Raw genomic sequence first — 23303 nt, 5'->3', positions numbered from 1 at the left:
AAAATCTTTTTTTATTTTTAGGGGCATATTCTGTTAATAACTGCTTTGTGGTGTCCTTTTTAAGTAATCTTACCATGTATTTGTTGGTGAAGACAGGGTTATGCTTTGTGGACAAACAGCGCCGGCGCTATGGGTTGGCAAAGTCGGGCATGGCCCCTCCAGATAGACTTTGTGTCCCCCAAGTTGTTTCCCCATAAAAAGAAATATATAAATCTGTTCCTGTGTCCTTGAGCAAGGTAACTTTACTTAACTCTAATTGCTCCAGGGGTGCTGTACAATGGCGACACTGGCCGTGACCCCACTCCCTGCGGGTGTCTCAGGGGGTGTTGGGATTTGCAAAAAAACACATTTTCAATAAACACTTGTGTGTAACAAGATAAATATAAGCAACCCCAAATTATTATTAATTACCATGCCCGGTTTTGCCAATGTAGAGCTTCCAGGCCTGCCAGTAGTGCACAATCTCACAATCTGAGGAGGGGGCGGAAGGGGCGATATAATAACGTAATATTTAGTAGTTAAATCAAAAAATACATTCTGACTTGGCACTGGTACCGCCTTCATTACCTTGTTTTTGACCGTTTTTTTCTCACAGAGGGAAAACAGTCACTTTTACAGACAGCTAGCTACAGATTCTATGCTAGTTAGTAACCAGCTTCGTTAAGTTTTGGTAGCGCTTAATAATTACAGCTAGTTAATGGCTATGCTAAGAAAAAAAACAAGAAAATAAAAACTGAGGACCACCAAACCTCGAGCGATGCCGAGCTCACCAAGCATTCTGCTAGCCAGACCACGAGGAGCCGAGCAGCAATACCCGCCCATCCCCCACACCACCCGCCCATCCCCCACACCACCCGCCCATCCCCCACACCACCCGCCCATCCCCCACAACACCCGCCCATCCCCCACACCACCCGCCCACCCCCCACAATACCCGCCCATCCCCCACACCACCCGCCCATCCCCCACACCACCCGCCCATCCCCCACACCACCCGCCCATCCCCCACACCACCCGCCCATCCCCCACAACACCCGCCCATCCCCCACACCACCCGCCCACCCCCACAATACCCGCCCATCCCCCACACCACCCGCCCATCCCCCACACCACCTGCTGATCAAAAAGAGCCTGGGCCTAGCACCTGCAGCACGAGGGTACCACCACAACAAGCACCTGTTTGTCTTGACACTTACCCGAGCCGCATGTTCAGTGGGGAAAAGCAGGTCTTTTGTAGTTAGCGCCTGGTTCAATCACAGAGAGTGGTTTGAATGCTAGACTAGAGAGTGACTTAAATGCTAATTCGGACAGAGCTTTCACTCAAACTGGCTACTCAATATGGAAACATGCCAGTGACATCACTAAAGGACTGGGGAAGCATGCCTCTTGTAAAGAGCATTTGAAAAGCATGATTTTATGGAAGACCAAACAAACACTAAGAACAAGAAATGCCCACTGTTATGAATACAGAGCAGCTAGGAAGACTGTGGACACTGTGGAGTTTCTTGAGGTGATTGAGCTTCCTTTGTGAGGGAGTTTGGATGCGATTGACTCGATGGCATCTCTTCTAAATGGTAAGCTTACAACCTCTATTGCCCTGGCCGCCGTACCAGAATTATTAACTCATTGTTTTTTTCTCATGTAGGCCTTCCTCTTCTGGTTGTTTAGCGATTAGTTATTTTTGAGGTTGGTTCGGTTTTGGTTCAATGATTCCAAAGTAATCACAGGTTTCGGTTTCCATTCTTTTTTTAACATTAAATGCATTGTTGAATGCTGTAACAACACGGTCTAAACAGTTGAACTAAACTCATGAGGTGTTAAAACATGATGTTCTTCTAGAATCAGTGGATATATTTCATTAAGTTAAATGAACAAGAATTGCTGTAAATATCACAGTGGACCTTTTAATGTCCCATTTCCCTTGTTTAATCTCAGTATGGAATGGCAATGATAAGTGAGGTAAATGGCACAATATAAAAGTAAAAAGTGTATGCCGAATGTTCACCTTATAACACGGAGAATGATAGTCGTCATTGTAAAAAAGCATGGATACAAATACAGAATGTAAACTCTGGTATTTAGTAAGCTGTAATTATTTTAACAGGGACCAGCAGGAGAGAGCAGACTCACCTGTTCCCAGCTGTGTGTCCATGAAGAGTGACCAGTCAATAGTAATTCCATTAAACTTCAGTGAGGGAGTCTTTCCTACTGAACAGAGGTGAGTGGCTCAGGTTGTATTAAGGTATTTTGGACAAGCTTTACTGTATGACTTTGTGAAAGGAACTTTAGAAGTATAGATGCCCTCTTTAGTCTAATCTAATGAATAATAGGATACAGAGTGTAAACAGGAAACTGTTGTGGTGTGTCTATATGGGGTTATCTTTAAAACCAACTGCCCATTCCCTCATGTTTACAGCAAACCAGGTGGTGGGGGTGTTGGCTGTTTCAGAAATGTAACCACTTCTCAAATTTGCAGAAGGAGCTATGGATGGGACTAACAGATGAGATCAATATGATTGCTGTTAACATAGTTTGAAGCTATACGTTGTTTTATTACAAAGACTCAAATGACAACATAGTGTACCTTTAATGGTGTCCATAGCAAAGGGTACTGTTGTGAGTAGAGAAACGAGTGTGTTCACCTATGTGAGTGATATAAAGAGGTGTGTGTCCATCGCATCAGACTCAGTGACACTAAGCCTTTTAGGCTACCTTACCGTAGGCTCTCCCCTAACCATTATGACAAGCTCAGGCAGGCCTTGGATGAGATGGAAGAGCGAGAGATAATCAGGAAATCCAGCAGTGAGTATGCCTCCCCACTCGTCCTGGTCTGGAAGAAGTCTGGTGATCTGAGACTGTGTACAGACTTCCGATGGCTCAATGCTCGCACCATAAAGGATGCTCACCCTCTACCTCACCAAGCTGATGCTCTGGCGGCCCTGGGTGGCAATGCTTTCTTCTCTACAATGGATTTGACCTCCGGCTACTACAATGTGGAGGTGCATGAAGACGACAAGAAGTTTACAGCCTTCACTTCTCCTTTTGGGTTATATGAATATAACCGTCTTCCACAAGGACTATGCAACAGCCCAGCTACATTCATGAGGATGATGTTGAGCATTTTTGGGGATCAACATTTTTCTAGCCTCCTATGCTACCTGGACGATGTGCTGGTTTTTGCCCCGACTGAAGAACTTGGATTGCAACGCTTGGAGTCAGTTTTTGAGCGTCTCAAAGCCCATAATCTGAAATTGTCTCCAAAGAAATGCCATTTCATGAAGAGGTCAGTGCGGTTCTTGGGGCATGACATCAGTGAAGGAGGTGTGGCCACAGACCCAGAAAAAGTGAAGGCTATTGCAGGGATGACAGAGAAGGATCTCATGGAGGATAACACGGACGTGCCCTCCCAGGGGAAGATTCTTTCCTTTCTCGGAATGATAGTCTATTACCAGCAGTTCATTGAGGGGTGCTCCACCATCGCTAAGCCGCTGCATGGGCTGACAATGGGGACGAAGGCACCACGCCACGGGAAAGGCAAGAGGAAAAGAGGAATACATAGGAAACTCACAGCAGCAGACTGGACTGGTGAGTGCAAACAGGCCTTTAGTCAGTTGAAACAAGCTCTCCTCGATCAGGTCATGCTAACCCACTCTGATTTTAGTAGACCTTTCTTGCTGTCTGTAGACGCATCTAGTAATGGATTAGGTGCTGTCCTCTCCCAGGTGCCAGAGGATGGGTCTGCAGCCAGACCGGTAGCATTCGCTAGCAAATCACTTACTTATGCACAGTCAAAGTATCCTGCCCATAGGTTAGAGTTTTTTGCTTTACGGTGGGCCATCTGTGAGAAGTTTAGTCATTGGCTAAGGGGCAAGCCTTTTACTGTATGGACAGACAACAACCCATTAACGTACATCCTGTCCAAGCCCAAATTGGACGCCTGTGAACAGAGATGGGTTGCTAAACTTGCTCCATTCGAGTTTGACATCAAGTACATTCCCGGTCCCAAAAATGTCATTGCTGATGCACTCAGTAGACAGCCATTTGTGCAGCCGAGCGCTCTCCACCGCATCACAAGGGTTCCATACAAGGCCTTGCTGGAAGAAGCTGCGGGAGTACGTGCTGAGAAGGTGCAAAATGTGTTCCGCTGGTCGAACCACCCATTCGACCTCGAAAGCTGCTCACCGTCAATTGAGGCAGATGCCTGTGAAATTGTCATGGACTGCCAAACTACCTCCTATCCTTCTCCTGGTCCTCTGTCAAAGGAAGCGGTGTCAGCAGTCCTGAGGTCACAAGGGGAGGCTGGTCTACAGAACTGTGCGCTGCTACTGCCACAGCTCACTCAGTCACTGGTGCCATCTGAGATGTCAGATGTGAGAGTGCTAACCCGTGATGACCTAATATCAAAGCAGTGCCAGGATGACGCTCTCGCCAGAGTTGTCTTCTACGTGGACAGGGGCCGTAGACCTTCTAGGAGGGAACGTGGCCATGAACCACTCGAGGCTCTGCGGATTCTGAAGACCTGGGAGAAGCTCACTCTGAAAATGGGTGTACTGTATCGCGTTACCAAAAGTTTGCTGTCAAAGAAGAAGACGTACCAGTATGTAGTACCCACCTCAATGAGGGCGACAGTTTTGAAGGGTGTCCACGATGAAGCCGGTCATCAGGGGCAACAGCGGACGTTGTACTTGACGAGACAGAGGTTCTTCTGGCATGGTCTGGAGTCGGATGTCAGAGAGTATGTCAAGACCTGCAAGAGGTGTGTGTTCAGTAAGGCCCCCGAGCCAGAGGCCAGAGCTCCACTGGAGAACATCATCACGACTGAGCCCCTCGAGTTGGTGTGCGTGGACTTATGGTCTGCTGAAGACTCCAACAACAATTCCTTGGATGTCCTGGTCATCACTGACCATTTTACTAAGATGGCCCATGCCTTCTTGTGTCCGAACCAATCAGCTAAAGCAGTGGCCCTTCAGCTATGGAACAACATCTTCTGTGTGTATGGTTTTCCTCGTCGTATCCACTCTGACCAAGGGGCCAACTTTGAAAGTAAATTGATTGCTGAGTTGTTGAGTGCTGCAGGAGTCCAGAAGTCGCACACAACTCCCTACCATCCGATGGGGAACGGGGGAGTCGAAAGGTTCAATAGAACGCTGGGAAACATGATCAGGGCTTTATCTACAAGAGCGAAGCACAGGTGGCCCCAGAAGCTGAAGTCGTTGACCTTCGCCTACAACTGTACGGTCCATGAAACCACGGGCTACGCCCCTTTCCAGCTGATGTTTGGGAGAACCCCACGTTTGCCTGTCGACATGATGTTTGGTACTGTGCTGCAAGACTCAGAGGTTGTAGACTGTGACGAGTACATAAAGTCCCTGACGAGAGACCTGAGGGAGGCCATGGAGACGGTACAGGTGTCGGCAACCAAACAGCTGAAGAGGCATGCAGGTCTCTACAACAGGAAGATCAGAGGAGCTCCGGTGGAGGTCGGTGATCGGGTGCTGCTGGCGAATAAGGGTGAACGTGGAAAGAGGAAGCTGGCGGATCATTGGGAGAACAACCTCTATATTGTTACGGAGAAGAATAGCGACATCCACATCTTCAAGATACAGAACATGTTGACTGGCCAGGAGAAAACGGTCCACCGTAATCTGATAATGCCTGTAAACTTCTTGCCTCTACCTGACACTGCCTTGGAGACACCTAATACGGGAGACCGTGAGGATCCGAGTGAGGAGATGGAGGACTCATCCATGAACGATATACCAGAAATGGACATTGGTGAGAGGACTAGTGTGTGGGTATCAGAACAGACCTCGGGGGAAGCACAGCCAGAGCACTCTGAAAAAGAAACCCCAGGTGTGCTGGAAGATGGGCCACTGGCGAGGGACCCTCAGAACTCACCACATTCTGAGGGTGCCGCTGGTGGCACAAGCGTGTCAGAGCTAACCTTTGGAGAAGAAATATCCGAACCCTCTGAAGAAGAAAGGCATTCTGAAGATGCTGCTGGTAGCACAAGCTCCAGCAACAGTCACAGAACCCTTGACCTTGACTATCCACCGACTGTGGAAAGTGACCCACCAGTGGTGGTTGTAGGTGAACAGGTTAAACGTAATAACTCTGTTAGGCCTGTCAGGTCAGGGGCTGATCGGGTTAAGAAACGCCCAGTGAGACTCATAGAGACTATGCAGACACAGAGGGTTTTTCATACAGAATTCATTAGAATACCTGTGTGGGTGTAGGATTAGAATCCAAGTCTGTAGCCCATTTTTTTTTCTCGTTCAAGAGACGCCATGGAGGTCATGGGTCAGAGGTCAAGTAGGCCAAGGTTTTTCTGTCTGAGGTTCTTATTGTCACTGAGTGTACTGAACATGTAACAGGCATGTTTTCCTACGGGGTCTTTGAATTTCCCTAATTCTCTTTGGAGAATAGTCTTTGCACTGGAATATTTGGTGACATATGTATTGCAAGGTATTGCATACCTCATTTTGTTTCTTTATAGTGTGCAAGTGTAATTCAGCAGGGGAGAATGTAACTGGGTTGGTTATGTTTCCACTTGCCTCTAAAGAAATGTGTACTTAATGTTCAAGCATTCTTATTGGTTGGTTCAACTGATGACAATAAGGTGTGTTGTGATTGGCCCCGCTTGCAGATAGGGGGTGATCGCAAACGTCAGGTCTTCCCAGTATGAAAATGTGATGCAAGGTGTAGGTCACGTTCTGAATACTGTTTTATATTTTATATTTTACAATGTGTACAAGTTTGCTGTACGTTACTGATTTATACATGTGTGGGTATATGGTACCTGTTAGGGATTGAGGGGCTTTCTGGGATGTGCTTTGGCATATGATTGCTGTAGATAAGTGTGTTAGCTAGCATACACCGATGTAATGGTCACATAAGCCCACTGCTAACACTGTTGTCTTCATGCTACAGATTTTGTATTTTGTGCCCAGTATGAAAATGTGATGCAAGCAATGTAACAGTGTAGGTTCCATCCCTCTCTTCGCCCCAACCTGGGCTCGAACCAGGGACCCTTGCACACATCAACAACTGACACCCACGAAGCATCGTTACCCATCGCGCCACAAAAGCCACGGCCCTTGCAACGCAAGGGGAACAACCACTTCAGGTCTCAGAGCGAGTGACGTCACTGATTGAAACGCTATTAGCGCGCACCACCACCAACTAACTAGCCATTTCACATCGGTTACACTCACCCCCCTTTTGACCTACTCCTTTTCCGCAGCAACCAATGATCCGGGTCAACAGCATCAATGTAACAGTGTAGGTTCCGTCCCTCTCTTCACCCCAACCTGGCCTCGAACCAGGGACCCTTGCACACATCAACAACTGACACCCACGAAGCATCGTTACCCATCGCGCCACAAAAGCTCTGAGACCTGACTTCAGGTCTCAGAGCGAGTGACGTCACCGATTGAAACGCTATTAGCGCTAACTAACTAGCCATTTCACATCGGTTACGTATAGTTACCTGTAGTGTCTGTAACCTTGTGTTTTGTTTGTACATTCCAACAGGAGGGATCAGAGTCTGAGACTAACAGTCATCAAACAGACCAGGCATCCATAGCCAAGGTGGGTTTTATAGTCACATATTATTTATTGAAATTCAACAACAATTCAAATGCTCTCCTCTGATTTGAACTTTATCTTCCTCAGTTGTTTGAAGACAAGTCCCTCTCATATCTAAAGTCTCATCTGAAGAAGTATAGAATAATTCTGTGTCCAGATTACCCAGGGTCAGGGGGAGGATGAGGAAGTGATGGATGCTGAAGATCAGGAGCAGGAGAGCAAAGCCAGCAAGGGGGCTCTGAAGATCACAATTCATGTCCTGAAGAGTATTAACCAGAAAGAGCTTGCAGACACACTGGAAAAAAGTAAGCGCTATCTATTTTAATATTGATTTTATGTCGACACAGAGTTGAGAGAATTCCTATACTCTCTCATTCACTGAGAAATACCAGCATATTAGAAATCAAGAGTTGTAGGAAGCTTCATCTGTGTATTCTGCAGTTTGAAAAGAGTTGTTGGATGTCATCAGAGATTTCCACTTTATTTGAATGGTCTAGAAATATTTCCACCCTTGAAGCTGCTTCCCCAAAGTTTTCAAAGCATATATTTGACCCAGATTCTTCTCCACAACTGCTAACCAGGGTGTGGAAATACTTCCAATTGACTATTAAAGTTTGTCTCCATGAAAAAAGAATGACAGCAGGATTCACATATTTATAAGGGAGTCACTTTAACTTGTTCATATGCTAATAAGTAGATTAGGCCACACTGAGAGCAAGACCTGGTGTGATGTCACAAAGCCAACCTCAGTGGATGTGCTGTCTTACAAACCTCATCCAGGGAAATCTGCTTCCCTTTTGCTCGCATCTGGATGACCTCCCACCTGCACCAGCCAATCACATTCCTCCAGAGTGTGTTGACCAGGTAACAGAGGTGCGAGGGTTCAATGACTCACGGAAGGATGAGTACTTCATCAAGAGAATGACTGATCCAAACCAGGCCAGAAGAATCCTCACACACATGAAGTCATCAAGAACCCTCTACATCATGTGCCACATTCCAGTATGCTGTTGGATTTCATCCTCTGTTCTGAAGAATCTTTTAGTTGAAGCAGAGAGTGGGAAGATGCCCAAAACACTGACTCAAATGTGCACACACGTCCTGACGTTTCAGACCACACAGATGAATCTGAAGTATGCTATAGAACAAGAGATGGAACCACCATTAAATGAAAAGATACTTCTGGCATTGGTTGAAGCTAACCTTTCAACAGCTGGAAAAGGGCAACCTGATCTTCTAAGAGGAAGACCTGAGAGAGTATGGCATCGATGTTGGAGAAGCGTCAGTGTACTTCAGAATGTGTGCACAGATCTTCAGAGAGGAGTGTGGGCTGTACCAGAGAAAGGTGTATTGCTTTGTGCCTCTGAGCATCCAGGAGTTTCTGACTGCTCTGTGTCTTTCTCATGTTCAACAACAACAATGTAAATCTGATGGCAGAGCAGGAAACCACGCCCAATGACCCTCTGATGTCCAAAGAATTCTCTGCAACCCTGCTCCATAAGAGTGCAGTAGATAAGGCTCTGAAGAGTGAGAATGGACGCCTGGACCTCTTCCTCAGCTTCCTTCTCAGCCTCTCTCTGGAGTCCAATCAGACTCTGTTAAGAGGTCTACCAACACAGACAAGAAGCAGCTCACAGAGCCATAAGGAAACAGTAGAAAACATCAAGGAGAATCCCTCTCCAGAGAAGTGCATCAGCCTGTTCTACTGTCTGAATGAGCTGAATGACCATTCTCTAGTGGTAAAGGCACCTGGGATCGGGAATTCTCTCTAAGGCCAAACGTTCACCTGCAGAGTGGTCAGCTCTGGTCTTTGTGTTGCTGACCTCAGAAGAGATGCTGGTTATTTTCGACCTGAGAAAATACTCTGGTTCAGAGGAGGGTCTGCTGAGGTTGCTGACAGTGGTCAAAGCCTCCAGAGAAGTGCTGTAAGTACTGTGAAACCTCAAATGTATTTATAAAAAATTATTTATGTACTGTAAGAGAAGCAATCTCACATTGTTAAAATGTCTTATTTCATATCTCCATACTAGTTTTGAATGTATCACTAGCCACTTTAAACAATGCCACTTTATATAATGTTTACATACCCTACATTACTCATCTCATATGTATATACGTACTCTATACCATCTACTGCATCTTGCCTATGCCGTTCAGCCATCGCTCATCCATATATTTATATGTACATATTCTTATTCATTTCTTTACACTTGTGTGTATAAGGTAGTTGTTGTGAAATTGTTAGATTACTTGTTAGATATTACCGCATGGTCGGAACTAGAAGCACAAGCATTTCGCTACACTCGCATTTATTAACATAAAATTAGATTTTGATTTGATTTGAATTATCTGTTGAAGTAAAGTTTTTACCAGTTTCATTACTCCATGGTTGATTTCTTTCCACCTATCAGTTTTAAGTCTTCAGCATTATTTTTGTCATACATTTTCTTGGAGATCGAAACAGAGACACAATTACTGTAGTTTGTGACACTGACACACCTATGTAGACTCTATATTACTGTAATGGCATATTGTTTGTAATCAGAAGCTTGTGTAGCTCATTTTATTTACAATGACGGCCTACCCCAGCAAACCCGGACCAATTGTGTACCACCCTATGGGACTCCCAATCACAGCAGGATGTGATTCAGTCTGGATTTGAACCAGGGACTGTAGTGACACCTCTTGCACTGAGATGCAGTGCCTTAAACCGCCTCACCACTCGGGAGCCCTAATGGTTTGATACTGTAAAAACTCAAATTAAAGCCATGTGTTTGTCTTCATTTCTTATTCAGACTGATGGGTTGCAACCTGACAGAAAAATGCTGTGAAGCACTGGCCTCTTCTCTCAGCTCCTCTCAACTGAGAACGCTGAACCTGAATGATAATGATCTGCAGGATTCAGGAGAGAAGCTGCTCTCTGCTGGACTGAGGAGTCCACAATGTAAACTGGAAGTTCTTACGTGGGTACAATTGGAGTGTAAAGTATTATGTGACATAACACTTTTTTTGAATAAACATTGTATGTTTGTATGTGAATTAATTGTCATAATGGCTTAATACCTTTGAAATAATTTGTCAACTGAATACCGGTGATCATATTTGACATGGGGTGCAACTATGCCACTAGGTGAGGCCAAATACTTCATTGAATGTTCTCTTCCTGCAGTTTGTTATTATGTGGAATCACAGAGGAAGGCTGTGCTTCCTTGACCTCGGCTCCGAGGTCAAACCCCTCACACCTGAGAGCTGAATCTGGACTACAGTCACATAGGAGACTCAGGAGTGATGATTCTCTCTGCTGCACTGGAGCATCCAGACTGTAATGTAAAACTCAGGTAGAATACAATGTGTGGATGTAAAATTGGTATTTTAGTTAAATAAGGTACGTGTACAAATCATTGATTGCTCCTGACAGTTCTAGAACAGCATAGCCCTCCTGTTAAGGTGTGTATTTTCCACACTGAACTTCACACACATGCTGTTTGTGTCCTGTGAATCTCGTTCTCTTACAGTGTGAACAATAATGCAGAGCACTGGTTAAAATCTGGCCTGAAGAAATGTAAATGTGTAATTATGTTTGTTCTATAGACCTGATCATCACAAAAACACACACACAGTGAGTTAAGAGAGATCACATTTAGGAGGTATTCTGTGAACTCCCTTGTCGGTTATTTCATTAATAAATAGTAAATTGGATCTCATGATCACTATCAATAAAACAAATTTGTCAAAATTACACAAAAAACATATGATTATTTGTAATGTAATTAGTCTGTCTCCCCCATCAGATGCCTATGAGCTGACACTGGACCCAAACACAGCCCACAGACGCCTCTCCGTCTGAGGGGAACAGAACCGAGACGGGAGACAGAGGAGAACCCGTATCCTGATCACCCAGACGGATTTCAACGCTGGCCACAGGTTTTGTGTAGACAGAGGAGAACCCGTATCCTGATCCCCCAGACAGATTTCAACGCTGGCCACAGGTTTTGTGTAGACAGAGGAGCAACCATATCCAGATTAGTGTTGCTGTTATCCAATACATGTATGATATAGGCTACTGCACATTACGCACGACAGACAAACATAAAAGCCCATAGACGTAGCTAGCTATATGCTCTCTTAGGTAAATAAATGAAACTAGTGTGAACTGTATTACTGTACTGTATTATACTGTATTATATGGACTGGAATTACGCACATTGTTCAAACCACGATAAAGCAGAAGAGAACATGCGATTTGTGTGCAGCAAATGCTGCCTACAAAGTTACAAGTATAGGCTAGAGAATTAGATTTAAATGTTGAAATATAATAGGGCCTATTTGTATAATTAGTAGGCTGACGCATATATACCTTTCATAACATTTCCCCTAATGTTATTAGTCTACCAACTCTTTCTCTATTGTTGCTTCATTCCTTCCTCGCTTTCAACAGTTCAATTAAATACTTTTCGTTGTCCTTATCTTCATCATTCTAATGACATCCTTGAATAATATAGGACTAGAATTAGATGCAGAATGCTTTCACTTCTCTTCACGAAGATTAAATGGTAATGACTGAATAAATAACTGATATAGCCTACCGCTATCGCGCCCATTTGCTCTTCTTTCAAACTACCCGTGAGTTCTATTGGCTGCTGTATTTAGCAATCATAAACATATAATGCCCAGCAAGGTATTCTAGTCTAGTTTTTCCTGCATGGGATTGGAAGAGCTAAGGAACGTTTTTTAAGGAGAGGCCAGCGGAGCACAGGTGTGTGTGTATTGCGCAAGAGACATGGGCTGTACTGTAAATTAGACTCTTACTATGCATAACCCATTATTTAGCTAAATATAAGGCTATTACTGCATTGAATGTATTACCTGAAAGAGGTAGGATATATATATATATCTCAATCTAGAACAAGATGATCTATTTTGGATGTAATTTGAATGGAGTTGATAGAGAGAGAGAACAAGACTGCGAGAGAGTGCTTGCGCGTGCACTGATATAATGAAATGATATTTGAGTGATTGGCTGTTTTAAAACTGCAGCTGCAATTGAAAAAAAGTATAATCTTTCCAATGAAAAAACAAGGTGACCCCTGAAAGCCAGATGGAGATGGGTGTATTAGACGGGCATTCGCTCTTTATATTACTGTAGCATAGGCTATGCTGCAACAAATGTAGGCCTACCTGTCACAAGACAAAACGCTGCCATGATGAAATGATAGTTCTACATGCATTGTGAACAGCGCTCCATTCTGAGATAGGATGTCTGTTCCCAACTTGAGTGTTGATTCATCAAACAGACGCTATAGAGAAGATCGATTTAGACATTGCATATAATTTAACAGTTCGATTTCACGCAATGCTGTTCATATAAATAATTTATTATAATTTACTGGTTTCTCACAGTTATTTATCCCGGGAAAGGGGAGTGGTTTTGTGGCAGTAAATCTCGGTAACCGGGCTCCAGCCATTCAACCCTAATCCTGTTCACCCAGACAGATTTCAACGCTGGCGAAAGGTTTTGTGTAGTCCACAGGTTTTTCTTATTGGGTGTTGTTACTGGGAGGTAGAGTGGCATGGGACAGAAATTATAGGAATCACCAGGGGCGCAACTGTCACTGGGGAGGGGGGGACTGGAATGTGATAAACTAGGCAATGGTGTGGTTTAGGACCATGCGGACACCTCCGAGCGGTCAGGTAGGCTGTTTGGAGTGTCCTCTGGTATATTTACCCACCTGTGGACTTTAAATAACAGATTCACTGAGCCCCTCTACCCAGGGCTCTGGGTTGCTGTGGACTTTAAATAACAGATTCACTGAGCCCCTCTACCCAGGGCTCTGGGTTGCTGTGGACTTTAAATAACAGATTCACTGAGCCCCTCTACCCAGGGCTCTGGGTTGCTGTGGACTTTAAATAACAGATTCACTGAGCCCCTCTACCCAGGGCTCTGGGTTGCTGTGGACTTTAAATAACAGATTCACTGAGCCCCTCTACCCAGGGCTCTGGGTTGCTGTGGACTTTAAATAACAGATTCACTGAGCCCCTCTACCCAGGGCTCTGGGTTGCTGTGGACTTTAAATAACAGATTCACTGAGCCCCTCTACCCAGGGCTCTGGGTTGCTGTGGACTTTAAATAACAGATTCACTGAGCCCCTCTACCCAGGGCTCTGGGTTGCTGTGGACTTTAAATAACAGATTCACTGAGCCCCTCTAACCAGGGCTCTGGGTTGCTGTGGACGTTAAATAACAGATTCACTGAGCCCCTCTACCCAGGGCTCTGGGTTGCTGTGGACTTTAAATAACAGATTCACTGAGCCCCTCTACCCAGGGCTCTGGGTTGCTGTGGACTCCATACTAGTGTCCTGTAACCTGGAAAAACACAGTAGTCCTCAAGGGATCTGTGAACATTTGAAATGTTTTAAAAACGTTGCAACATCAATTCATGTCATCTCCTCAATTCATCTGATTACATTCAGAAATCATGTGACACTAGTGATGCATCATATGGCAGGTATAAGAAAGATGGCTTTTCTCACAGCTCCCAAAAAAGTTATCCAACATTGTTATCCAATATATCACAGTTCAGTTTCCTCTCTTATCTTCTCCCCGCTGGCACAGAGAAGAGCTCCCTCTCTGTCCTAGGCTGATACCGCTCCAGTTTGTCAGAGATGCCCTGCTACAGCCCAAGAGAGCGGCCTCAGGCCCACAGACCTGTCAGAGCCTGAAGGATATACAACACTTTTCCATTCTTTATTTTTGTATTCATTACGTTACTCTGAGGTCTATGTCCTGTCATGTGAATGAAAGAAAATTACACCTGAATCTGTGGGGAAGTTTTGTAATCCATACATTTGTAACCGTGTAAATAATCTCTAAAAGTATTATATTTGATTGTAGCATGCCTTGATTTTATAGCCATTAATTATGAGTGATTTACACAGATGTACACAATAGACAAGTACAGGTTTGATGGTGTTTGTAGCATGCTGTACTACAGTACTTATCTTAGTAAAGACACTCCTGAAGCTAACACTAAATATATGAATTCAGATTTGTACCATATTTCTAAAGTGTGTTGTCTCTTCCTCTGCCATCACTAAAAGGTGTAGAATGATGTAATGCAGTACCAGTGATGTTCTGTACACTGTATCTGGTTTTATCTTACTAAATAACTTCCTGAAGCTAACACTGTGGTGTCCTGTGTCCTTATTAATACAGCATTGTACCAACATTTCAAGTGCATGAAATGTGTAGAGTTAAACTACTGGTAGGCTATCTCAGTGTGCAGTACAAGAGATTATTTGTGAAAACTCGTGTGCTATAGTCTATATGAGCCATTACTCATTCAATTAAATGGTTTTCTTCCAAATGTGGTTAATCATGAGTACATTTCATTGTACATACAACTGTATTTTTAACTCCCGTTAGATTTTGACTTGGGTCTGTCAGATACAAACACAGCACAGAGAACTAGTTTGACATGTTTATTCACAGAAACAAACACCTGTTACAAGTAAAGACCACCACCGCTGAAACACACTGAGCCCTTTATATGTCAGCACAGGCTACGATTACACTAAAATACTGCAGAAATACAAACGGTGGAAAAGTCATTTAAAATGCTTAAAAGAGATGTGATATTGAATATAAAATTCAGTCTTTAGTCACATAATATAATAAGAGACTACTGATATAAAAAAAAACTAAGCAAAACCTGCTTTAAAACTTTAAAAACTTTAACCTTTACAAAATGTTCTGTGAGCTCAGTTGGTAGAGCATGGCATTTGCAACACCATGGTTGTGGGTTTGATTCCCACTGGGGACAAGTACACTTGCTGCTCTGGATAAGACTGTCTGCTAAATAACACACAAAAATAAAGCACCTAAAATACAAAGAGGAACAGTTCAACTGTTGTCTCTTTTAGTTACCAGACTCAAACTATCTGTGTGTGAGATCTATTTGAAAGTCATCTTTGAATAAACAGTATCTCAAGTGTGTGTGTGTGTGTGTGTGTGTGTGTGTGTGTGTGTGTGTGTGTGTGTGTGTGTGTGTGTGTGTGTGTGTGTGTGTGTGTGTGTGTGTGTGTGTGTGTGTGTGTGTGTGTGTGTGTGTGTGTGTGTGTGTTTTACACACTCTCATTCCCCTCCTCATAGTTGGGTCCAGGTGAAATGATGATGTCACCATAAGGTTCATCCTGCTGCACACAGAGTCTCCTGGCAGTTACCATTTCTGTAGAGACCACACACACCTGACTGTTATATACACACACACACACACACACACACACACACACACACACACACACACACACACACACACACACACACACACACACACACACACACACACACACACACACACCTGCATTGTCTTACCCAGTAGGGTCCAGAATGAGTGAGTGACACTACTGCGTTGGGCCAGTGGGGGCAGCAGAGAGTGGAACAGCACCCCTTCATGATCCTCAAGAGGCTCTGTCACTGCGCTAGAGAAACACAGAAAGAGGCAGAGTGAGTTCTTTAGAAGAAGAAATAAAACAGAAGAAATAAAAACAGAAGAAATAAAAACAGAAGAAATAAAACAGAAGAAATAAAAACAGAAGAAATAAAACAGAAGAAATAAAACAGAAGAAATAAAACAGAAGAAATAAAAACAGAAGAAATAAAAACAGAAGAAATAAAAACAGAAGAAATAAAACAGAAGAAATAAAAACAGAAGAAATAAAAAAGAAGAAATAAAACAGAAGAGAAAATAAAAAGAACTATAATTTGATGCTGTAATAGCTAGATTATTACTCCAGTAGCTCTGCTAATAAATCAGCCAGGGGTATGTCCTCTGCATCTCTCTCCAGCAGTCCCTCGCCCTCCTCTGGAATGTCCTTCAGTTTGGACACTGACCTGGGGACAGGAGACCTGAACACAACACAATATGACATTATCAGGTGTCAACTATGTAACTACCAGTTGTACACAATATACAACTCTCTTCCTCCCCTCTTCTCCTCCCTCTTTTCTCACCCTCTGCTCTCGGGTGTGTGGAGGGGGGAGTTCTCCCGGGACAGGTCTCTATCAGAGACCTCCAGGGACAGCGGAGACCGAGCTGGAGGAACACACAGAGTTAACATCTATCGTGAGATGGAGAGGGTGTACTGTCTGCAAGATGACCAAGCACAGGTCCCTATGTCCCCCAGCCTTATACGAATGATCTATGGAATTATACTACACTATTGTAATATCTTACTGGAAACATCCTGCTGGGACAGGCCTGACTCTGCGAACTCTCTAGGTACCTAACACACACACACACACACACACACACACACACACACACACACACACACACACAGAACCACACACACACACACACACACACACACACACACACACACACACACACACACACACACACACACACACACACACACACACACACACACACACACACACACACACACACACAGGGATAATTGTTGATACCATCATTGTCCAGTTATTAGGTGCACACGGGTAGTCACCTAAAAAACTGTTTGATCCCGTCTCACCTCTTTTGAGCTGAGCTCTCCCTCCTGCTCTCTGTCTCCCTCCACCTCTGCCTCCATCACTCTCTCTCTATCCCTCTCTCTCTCTCTGACTCTGAGTCTGTCTCTGTCCTCCCTACCAGCAGGGCCGAGCCAGTGAGCGCTGTGACGACCGCCACGTGTTTCCATGGCAACAGCAGCTCTGGAGGGAGGGCTGAGGAGGAATGGAGACCTAACATTATCTCAGGGTTGATTGAAGGCTGTTAAACAGTGAGAAAGAGAGAGTAGGAGTGTTGATACTCACTGGTGCATGGGTTACCAAGGAGATCAGCTGGAGACAGTGTTCTCTTAGAGGGACCACTGATTACAACCTGGATCACACACATCTTACTTACTCACACCTTCACTAACTGATTGACTTGTTTATGAATACTTTGTTCATTATTACAGTTTTGCGTGTATAATTCAAATGTGTGTGTGTGTGTGTCTGTACCAGGGGCCTGGTCTGTATGAGCGTGTTGTCTATCTGTTGCTGCAGTGCCTCCTGGGTAATCTGTGTTTCCTGGTCGATGAAGAGCAGCTGCCTCCTACGAGGTTGCTTCACTGGGGGAGTAACATCCTGTAGGGTGGGGCTATCTCTCCATCTCTCCCTCTCTCCAGCCATCCCTCGCTCCTCTGGTTCACCGGGTGTGGAAGGGGGCAGAGGGACAGACACTGGGGTCCTCTCCTCTGCCAGTGCAGCAGGCATCTCCATGGGCAGCTCTGTCTCCTCGCCAGGCAGCACCGTGGGGTCCTCGCTGGATAGGGTGGTAGACGGCAGTCTGACAGAGGAGACAGCGGGAACCAAAGTTACTGTGTGTGTGTGTGTGTGTGTGTGTGTGTGTGTGTGTGTGTGTGTGTGTGTGTGTGTCTGTGTCAGTATACATTAACCTACCCAATAAGGGATCCAATGAGATCTCTCCTCCTCTCTATCTCTTCTGCTCTTTCTCTTTCTACTTCTTGTTCACTTTCTCCCTCTCTCTCCAAGTCCCCTTCTCCCACAGATTCTCCTTCTCTCTCCCTCTCTTCTCTCTCCCTCTCTCGCTCTGTCTCCATCTCTCCTGAAACACATACTCATGTTTACCTCTGCCCTGTGTACAGGGGGCAGGGACAGAGGATCATTTACCTGTCACTCACCCTCTGGGAAGTGATCTAATTGGTCCATTAGCAAGTCAATCATCCCCATGTTTTGATGTGTAACCTCAGCGAGCTCCGCCCCTTCAAACTGCCAGCGAGAGAGTTAGGAATAGAGAGAGATGGTTTGATTGGAAAGTTAGTTTGATTGACAGCTGTTCTGATTGACAGGCGTACCTCTGCTGAGGGGATGATGACGGGTTCAGTCTCTATCAGAGTGATGGAGTCTGGAGACGCTGTGATACCTGGGAATGAATGAGAGATAAGACCTTAAACAACAATGAAGGAAACACAATGGATTACCATTTAACTCATGACCACTCTTCCTTTTCTCCACTCCATTTCCCCTTAATGTAGTAAACTCCCCCCTCCTCCCCCCTCCTCCTCTCTCACCGTCCTGAGGGGGACTACCTGGACTCAGAAGCAGGGGGCGCTCAGGAGGGGCTTCTCTCCTAAACTCTCCACCCAGCTGACAGACAAGAAGAGGAACAAGAGATTAGAGAAAGACAAGATGTGTCAATAGAACACACACACACACACACACACACACACACACACACACACACACACACACACACACACACACACACAGACACACACACACACACACACACACACACACACACACACACACACACACACACACACACACACACACACACACACACACACACACACACACACACACACACAAACACAGTCATTTGAGACACTGTCTGGTGTACCTGTATTAGCGTGTTGGGGCTGGGCATGGCGTACCCAGAATGTATTTCTCCAAAGAAGGGGTTTGCGGCCCACTCACTCTCCTCCAGGAGAGACAACACGTCAGGGAGAGAAAGAGCGTGTCTGAGTGAGAGAGGGAGAGAGAGATCCTAATTCATGGCAGCCATTTGTGTCAGTGCACTCACCAGACGCCTCTCTCTCCACCAGGAAGAACATGAGACTTGAGAAACTGGCTTTGTTGTACCCACCTATCAGACTCATCCACGTCAATCTTTTGGGCGGTTCTGGTCTTGGCTAGTCTGTCCAGAATGTGCTGGATCTCCTCTGGAAACACACACACTATAGGTCAGAGGTCATAACTGTTCTGTCACACTACAGGCCAGAGGTCATAACTCTCCTGTCACCCTACAGGTCAGAGGTCATAACTCTCCTGTCACCCTACAGGTCAGAGGTCATAACTGTTCTGTCACACTACAGGTCCGAGGTCATAACTCTCCTGTCACCCTACAGGTCAGAGGTCATAACTCTCCTGTCACCCTACAGGTCAGAGGTCATAACTGTTCTGTCACACTACAGGTCCGAGGTCATAACTCTCCTGTCACCCTACAGGTAGAGGTCATAACTTCCTGTCACTACAGGTCAGAGGTCATAACTCTCCTGTCACCCTACAGGTCAGAGGTCATAACTGTTCTGTCACACTACAGGTCCGAGGTCATAACTCTCCTGTCACCCTACAGGTCAGAGGTCATAACTCTCCTGTCACCCTACAGGTCAGAGTTCTTACACTACAGGTCCGAGGTCATAACTCTCCTGTCACCCTACAGGTCAGAGGTCATAACTCTCCTGTCACCCTACAGGTCAGAGGTCATAACTCTCCTGTCACCCTACAGGTCAGAGGTCATAACTGTTCTGTCACCCTACAGGTCAGAGGTCATAACTCTCCTGTCACCCTACAGGTCAGAGGTCATAACTGTTCTGTCACACTACAGGTCAGAGGTCATAACTCTCGTGTCACACTACAGGTCAGAGGTCATAACTCTCGAGTCACACTACAGGCCAGAGGTCATAACTCTCGAGTCACACTACAGGCCAGAGGTCATAACTCTCGAGTCACACTACAGGTCAGAGGTCATAACTCTACTGTCACACTACTGTCTTTTACACACTTTCTATTCTCCCCTACATGCATAATCCCTCTCTCCAACCTTCTCTTTTCCTACTCACTCCCCCTCTCCTTCCCCTTCCCCTCCCTCTTACCCAGAAGCATCCCACACTGGCGGTGGTAGACGATGATGACACCATATTGGAGCTGGGAGGACAGGTAGAGGGAGAAACGTGGGCGGGGCAATCCTGGCAGCGGGGGTGGGACTCGCACCAGCACATAGTCCATGATGTCATTACTGTAGGTGCACAACAAATGGGATATGGCATGATGGCATCAGTGTAGACTGCTATAGCACAGGGCTCAGAAAGGAATGATTAAAAACTAAATGTAGCCGTAGCCTATATTTATATACGTTTTCAATTGTAGAACACTAATGATAGCTTTACACGAAAGCAAACGTTTTTCAATGACAAACAAAGGCAAACCCTCTCTTACCATGTTCGTTGGACATTGACTTTCAGGAAATCTTTTCGTGGGATCTTTATCCCTTTGGTGGCAGCCAACCTAAAATCACCACAGAACAGATGGACATTCCCTATCATTACAGACAAATGGATATCAGCAATCAGATAGCTGGCCTGCCTTGCTTCTACTCTGTTTCACTGCACTGATACGGAAAAAACACTGGAAGCGGTATGATTGGACAGTAATGTCGACCGGAAACCTCTGAAGCGCTCTGATTGGACAACATTTGCAGAGCGAATTTCTCTTTCACGCTTTCAGACTGAAGATCTCTCCCTTCTTCTCTAATCATTTCCGAGACGTTTAAAGTTTTTCAATTTATGCGTCTCAGTTTAATTCTAGAGCGGCATTCATTGATGTGTATCTGTTGACAATGAGAAGCCCACAAATGTTTTCTTTATGTTTCCTATGTGTTTACCTGGTCTATCATTGTTATGTCTGGTCGTTGCACCTGTTCTCCTTTACATGACCCCAGACACTAGCAGCTAGATTTAACACAATTAGAAATATCAGAAAACCATTTTAGATACATAGGATAGGCCTAACTAATATTATAATAGTGTTGCATTATTATAATAGAGTTATTATTGTCTTGTTCATTGCAAGGTAGGCCTACTACATTCATCTTTCATGAAGTAGTCTAGGCTGATTTAGCTACTGATCATCCACTAGGCTAGGTAGGCATGATAAGCAGGTAATAGTCTAAATAGGTTATGCCGTGGAGCTCGTGTAGGATTATAAAAAAGTTACAAAAACATAATGAGAATCGAATTATCTATTATCTCCATACGTCATTAAAATTTCTCCTTCATCCAAATGAAACGGTTCTAGCCGACATATCAAATATCAACCGCAATCTTATAGCAACTTGGCCTACTCACCATATTGTGGAGAAGCACCCTGTGTGACGATTCAAAACGCTTGGGGAGAAAAACATGACTGGTTCCTTACAAATTGACGAGCTAAATAAATCTAACTTTTAATTGAAATATAGAATGTAAACCGTTAGGCCTATGTCTAAAATAGCATTTCTCGTACTGACTGACCTGACCAAGTGGATTTAGGAAAATAATGTATCTGATGCATATACACTATAACAACAGCCAATGAGAACCGCCGCAAAGAACTGACAGAAATTGGGCGTATTCGTTTTGCATGGCCCGGTACCCTGGGTTGGCGGATTTTGCATATTTTAGACAATTCCATTGGTCCTAAAATGAAATATCCACTCAGCCAGTGCACCGGGCCATGCAAAACGAATACGCCCTTTTACAGACACGGTTTACCATCGTCTGGCTCTTAACCAATAGACTGGTCAGACACCTTTTGACCTACTGAAGTGATGGGCATAGGTGAATCACATTTTACTCATCATATTTTCAATTAATGTGAATATTATGAACGTTGAAGTTTAATATGAACGTTGAAGTTAAACCCCATTTATCAAACCCCGACTCATTAAGGAAAATCTTCTTGATCTTTTAATAACTGAAAATCTCTTTTTGAGCATTATCTCATTCAACGATGGTAAGCAGCAATTTTTTTTCACTTGTCAATGAATGTTGACCCAGTCATCTACAGGCCTAGATCTAGGTGACCAAAAACAAAAAATGCAATAAACTGAAAATAGACCTAAGACCATGACAAGCCTATTATAATACATTCTCATTAAAACAAATGATCATGATCTTGAATTTTGTTAAGTAGAAAGCTTAATCATGGTCTTTGAAACCCATCAGAAATGTTTTAACGATTTATAAACTACCATGGACTACAGTGGAGGCTGGTTGGACGAGCAATAGGAGGACAGGCTCATTGTAATGTCTGGAATGGAATTTATGGAATGGTATCAAACATATGAATCCACATGTTTGTCTCCGTTCCATTTATTCCATTCTAGTCATTGCAATGAGCCCGTCCTCCTATAGCTTCTCCCACCAGCCTCCTCTGATGAGCTATATCTGAAGAGTTTGTCACGTTAACGTGCTAGTCGGAATAGGAAACTCTGACATTTCCGACTTGCTAACTGGTTGTAGTTATACACGTGCCGCGTTCAACCAGTTAGCAAGTCGGAAATGTCAGAGTTTCCTAGTTCCGACTAACACATGAACACGCCATAAATCCCCCCCCAAAATGTTTTATCAGAAATGATTGCTTATGGGTGGGTACCTTCATGTGTGTGTAAAATATTACTGTTCTAAGATTTTAGATGTGTATGAAAATGTGTTTTTTTGCAAAACGCTACATATCTATTGTTTAGCTGTAATGGAACGTTTAAATCCTGCATTTTTTTAAATTACATTTTATTTAACCTTTATTTAACCAGGCAAAGCCCATTGAGACCCGTAGTCTCTTTTTCAAGGGAGATCTGGCCAAGAATGCAGCAACAATCCATACATTACAGAATTAAAACATACAACAATACAATGCAATTCAACAACGTGTACACAGGCAGGGAGGTTCCACTCTGCGCCTGTTCGATCTGACATAGAGCAAGTCTTATCTTAAGCCACTCCCATGCGAAACACAGGAGAAAAACTCCAGTTTGGGGGCAGAAATGGGGTGCTTAGGTAGCTGTGTGTGAAAATCTTCACACGTAACCCACATAGCTGTCACTCATATCTATCACACCATTAAAAGTATCAGGTGCATCATTCATATCAATCACACCATTAAAAGTATCA

General features: G+C 44.4%; 1 protein-coding gene and 1 long non-coding RNA gene across 3 annotated transcripts; one reads left to right on the top strand and one right to left on the bottom strand.

Moving 5' to 3' along the window:
• Positions 1-1014: 1014 nt before the first annotated feature.
• Positions 1015-14767, top strand: LOC106605798 (uncharacterized). Of its 2 annotated transcripts, none has more exons than XR_006769975.1 (7): positions 1015-1574; positions 2105-2218; positions 7534-7590; positions 7745-7892; positions 10383-10550; positions 10757-10925; positions 11379-14767. It is a non-coding gene; the product is annotated as an uncharacterized lncRNA (long non-coding RNA). The 2 variants fall into 2 exon arrangements; XR_006769974.1 differs by having other exon boundaries at positions 1018-1574; positions 7675-7892.
• Positions 14768-15707: 940 nt separating this feature from the next.
• LOC123743049 (meiotic recombination protein REC8 homolog) lies at positions 15708-20382 on the bottom strand. The gene is made up of 13 exons (XM_045717752.1): positions 20250-20382; positions 19241-19316; positions 18995-19115; positions 18663-18738; positions 18447-18514; positions 18273-18360; positions 18220-18226; positions 17590-17917; positions 17416-17467; positions 16597-16678; positions 16375-16491; positions 15958-16064; positions 15708-15811 (listed from the first exon to the last, which is right to left on the bottom strand). Exons 1-13 carry the CDS (start codon positions 20380-20382, stop codon positions 15708-15710), a joined length of 1359 nt encoding a protein of 452 aa, XP_045573708.1.
• Positions 20383-23303: the final 2921 nt, after the last annotated feature.

This window comes from Salmo salar, chromosome ssa05 (assembly GCF_905237065.1).
Source record: "Salmo salar chromosome ssa05, Ssal_v3.1, whole genome shotgun sequence".
Lineage (NCBI taxonomy): Eukaryota > Metazoa > Chordata > Actinopteri > Salmoniformes > Salmonidae > Salmo > Salmo salar.
The sequence above is the reverse complement of the archived record's forward strand: the minus strand, read 5'-3'. Positions and strand labels throughout refer to the sequence as shown.

Excerpts from the sequence above, each read along its gene's own strand:
- LOC123743049 (XM_045717752.1), bottom strand. The coding sequence starts at position 20,382 with ATGGACTATGTGCTGGTGCGAGTCCCACCCCCGCTGCCAGGATTGCCC. Across the intron at positions 18,515-18,662 it reads AGGTAGTCCCCCTCAGGACG|GTATCACAGCGTCTCCAGAC; the intron begins GTGAGAGAGGAG and ends ATTCATTCCCAG. Across the intron at positions 16,492-16,596 it reads CACACACCCGAGAGCAGAGG|GTCTCCTGTCCCCAGGTCAG; the intron begins GTGAGAAAAGAG and ends TGTTGTGTTCAG.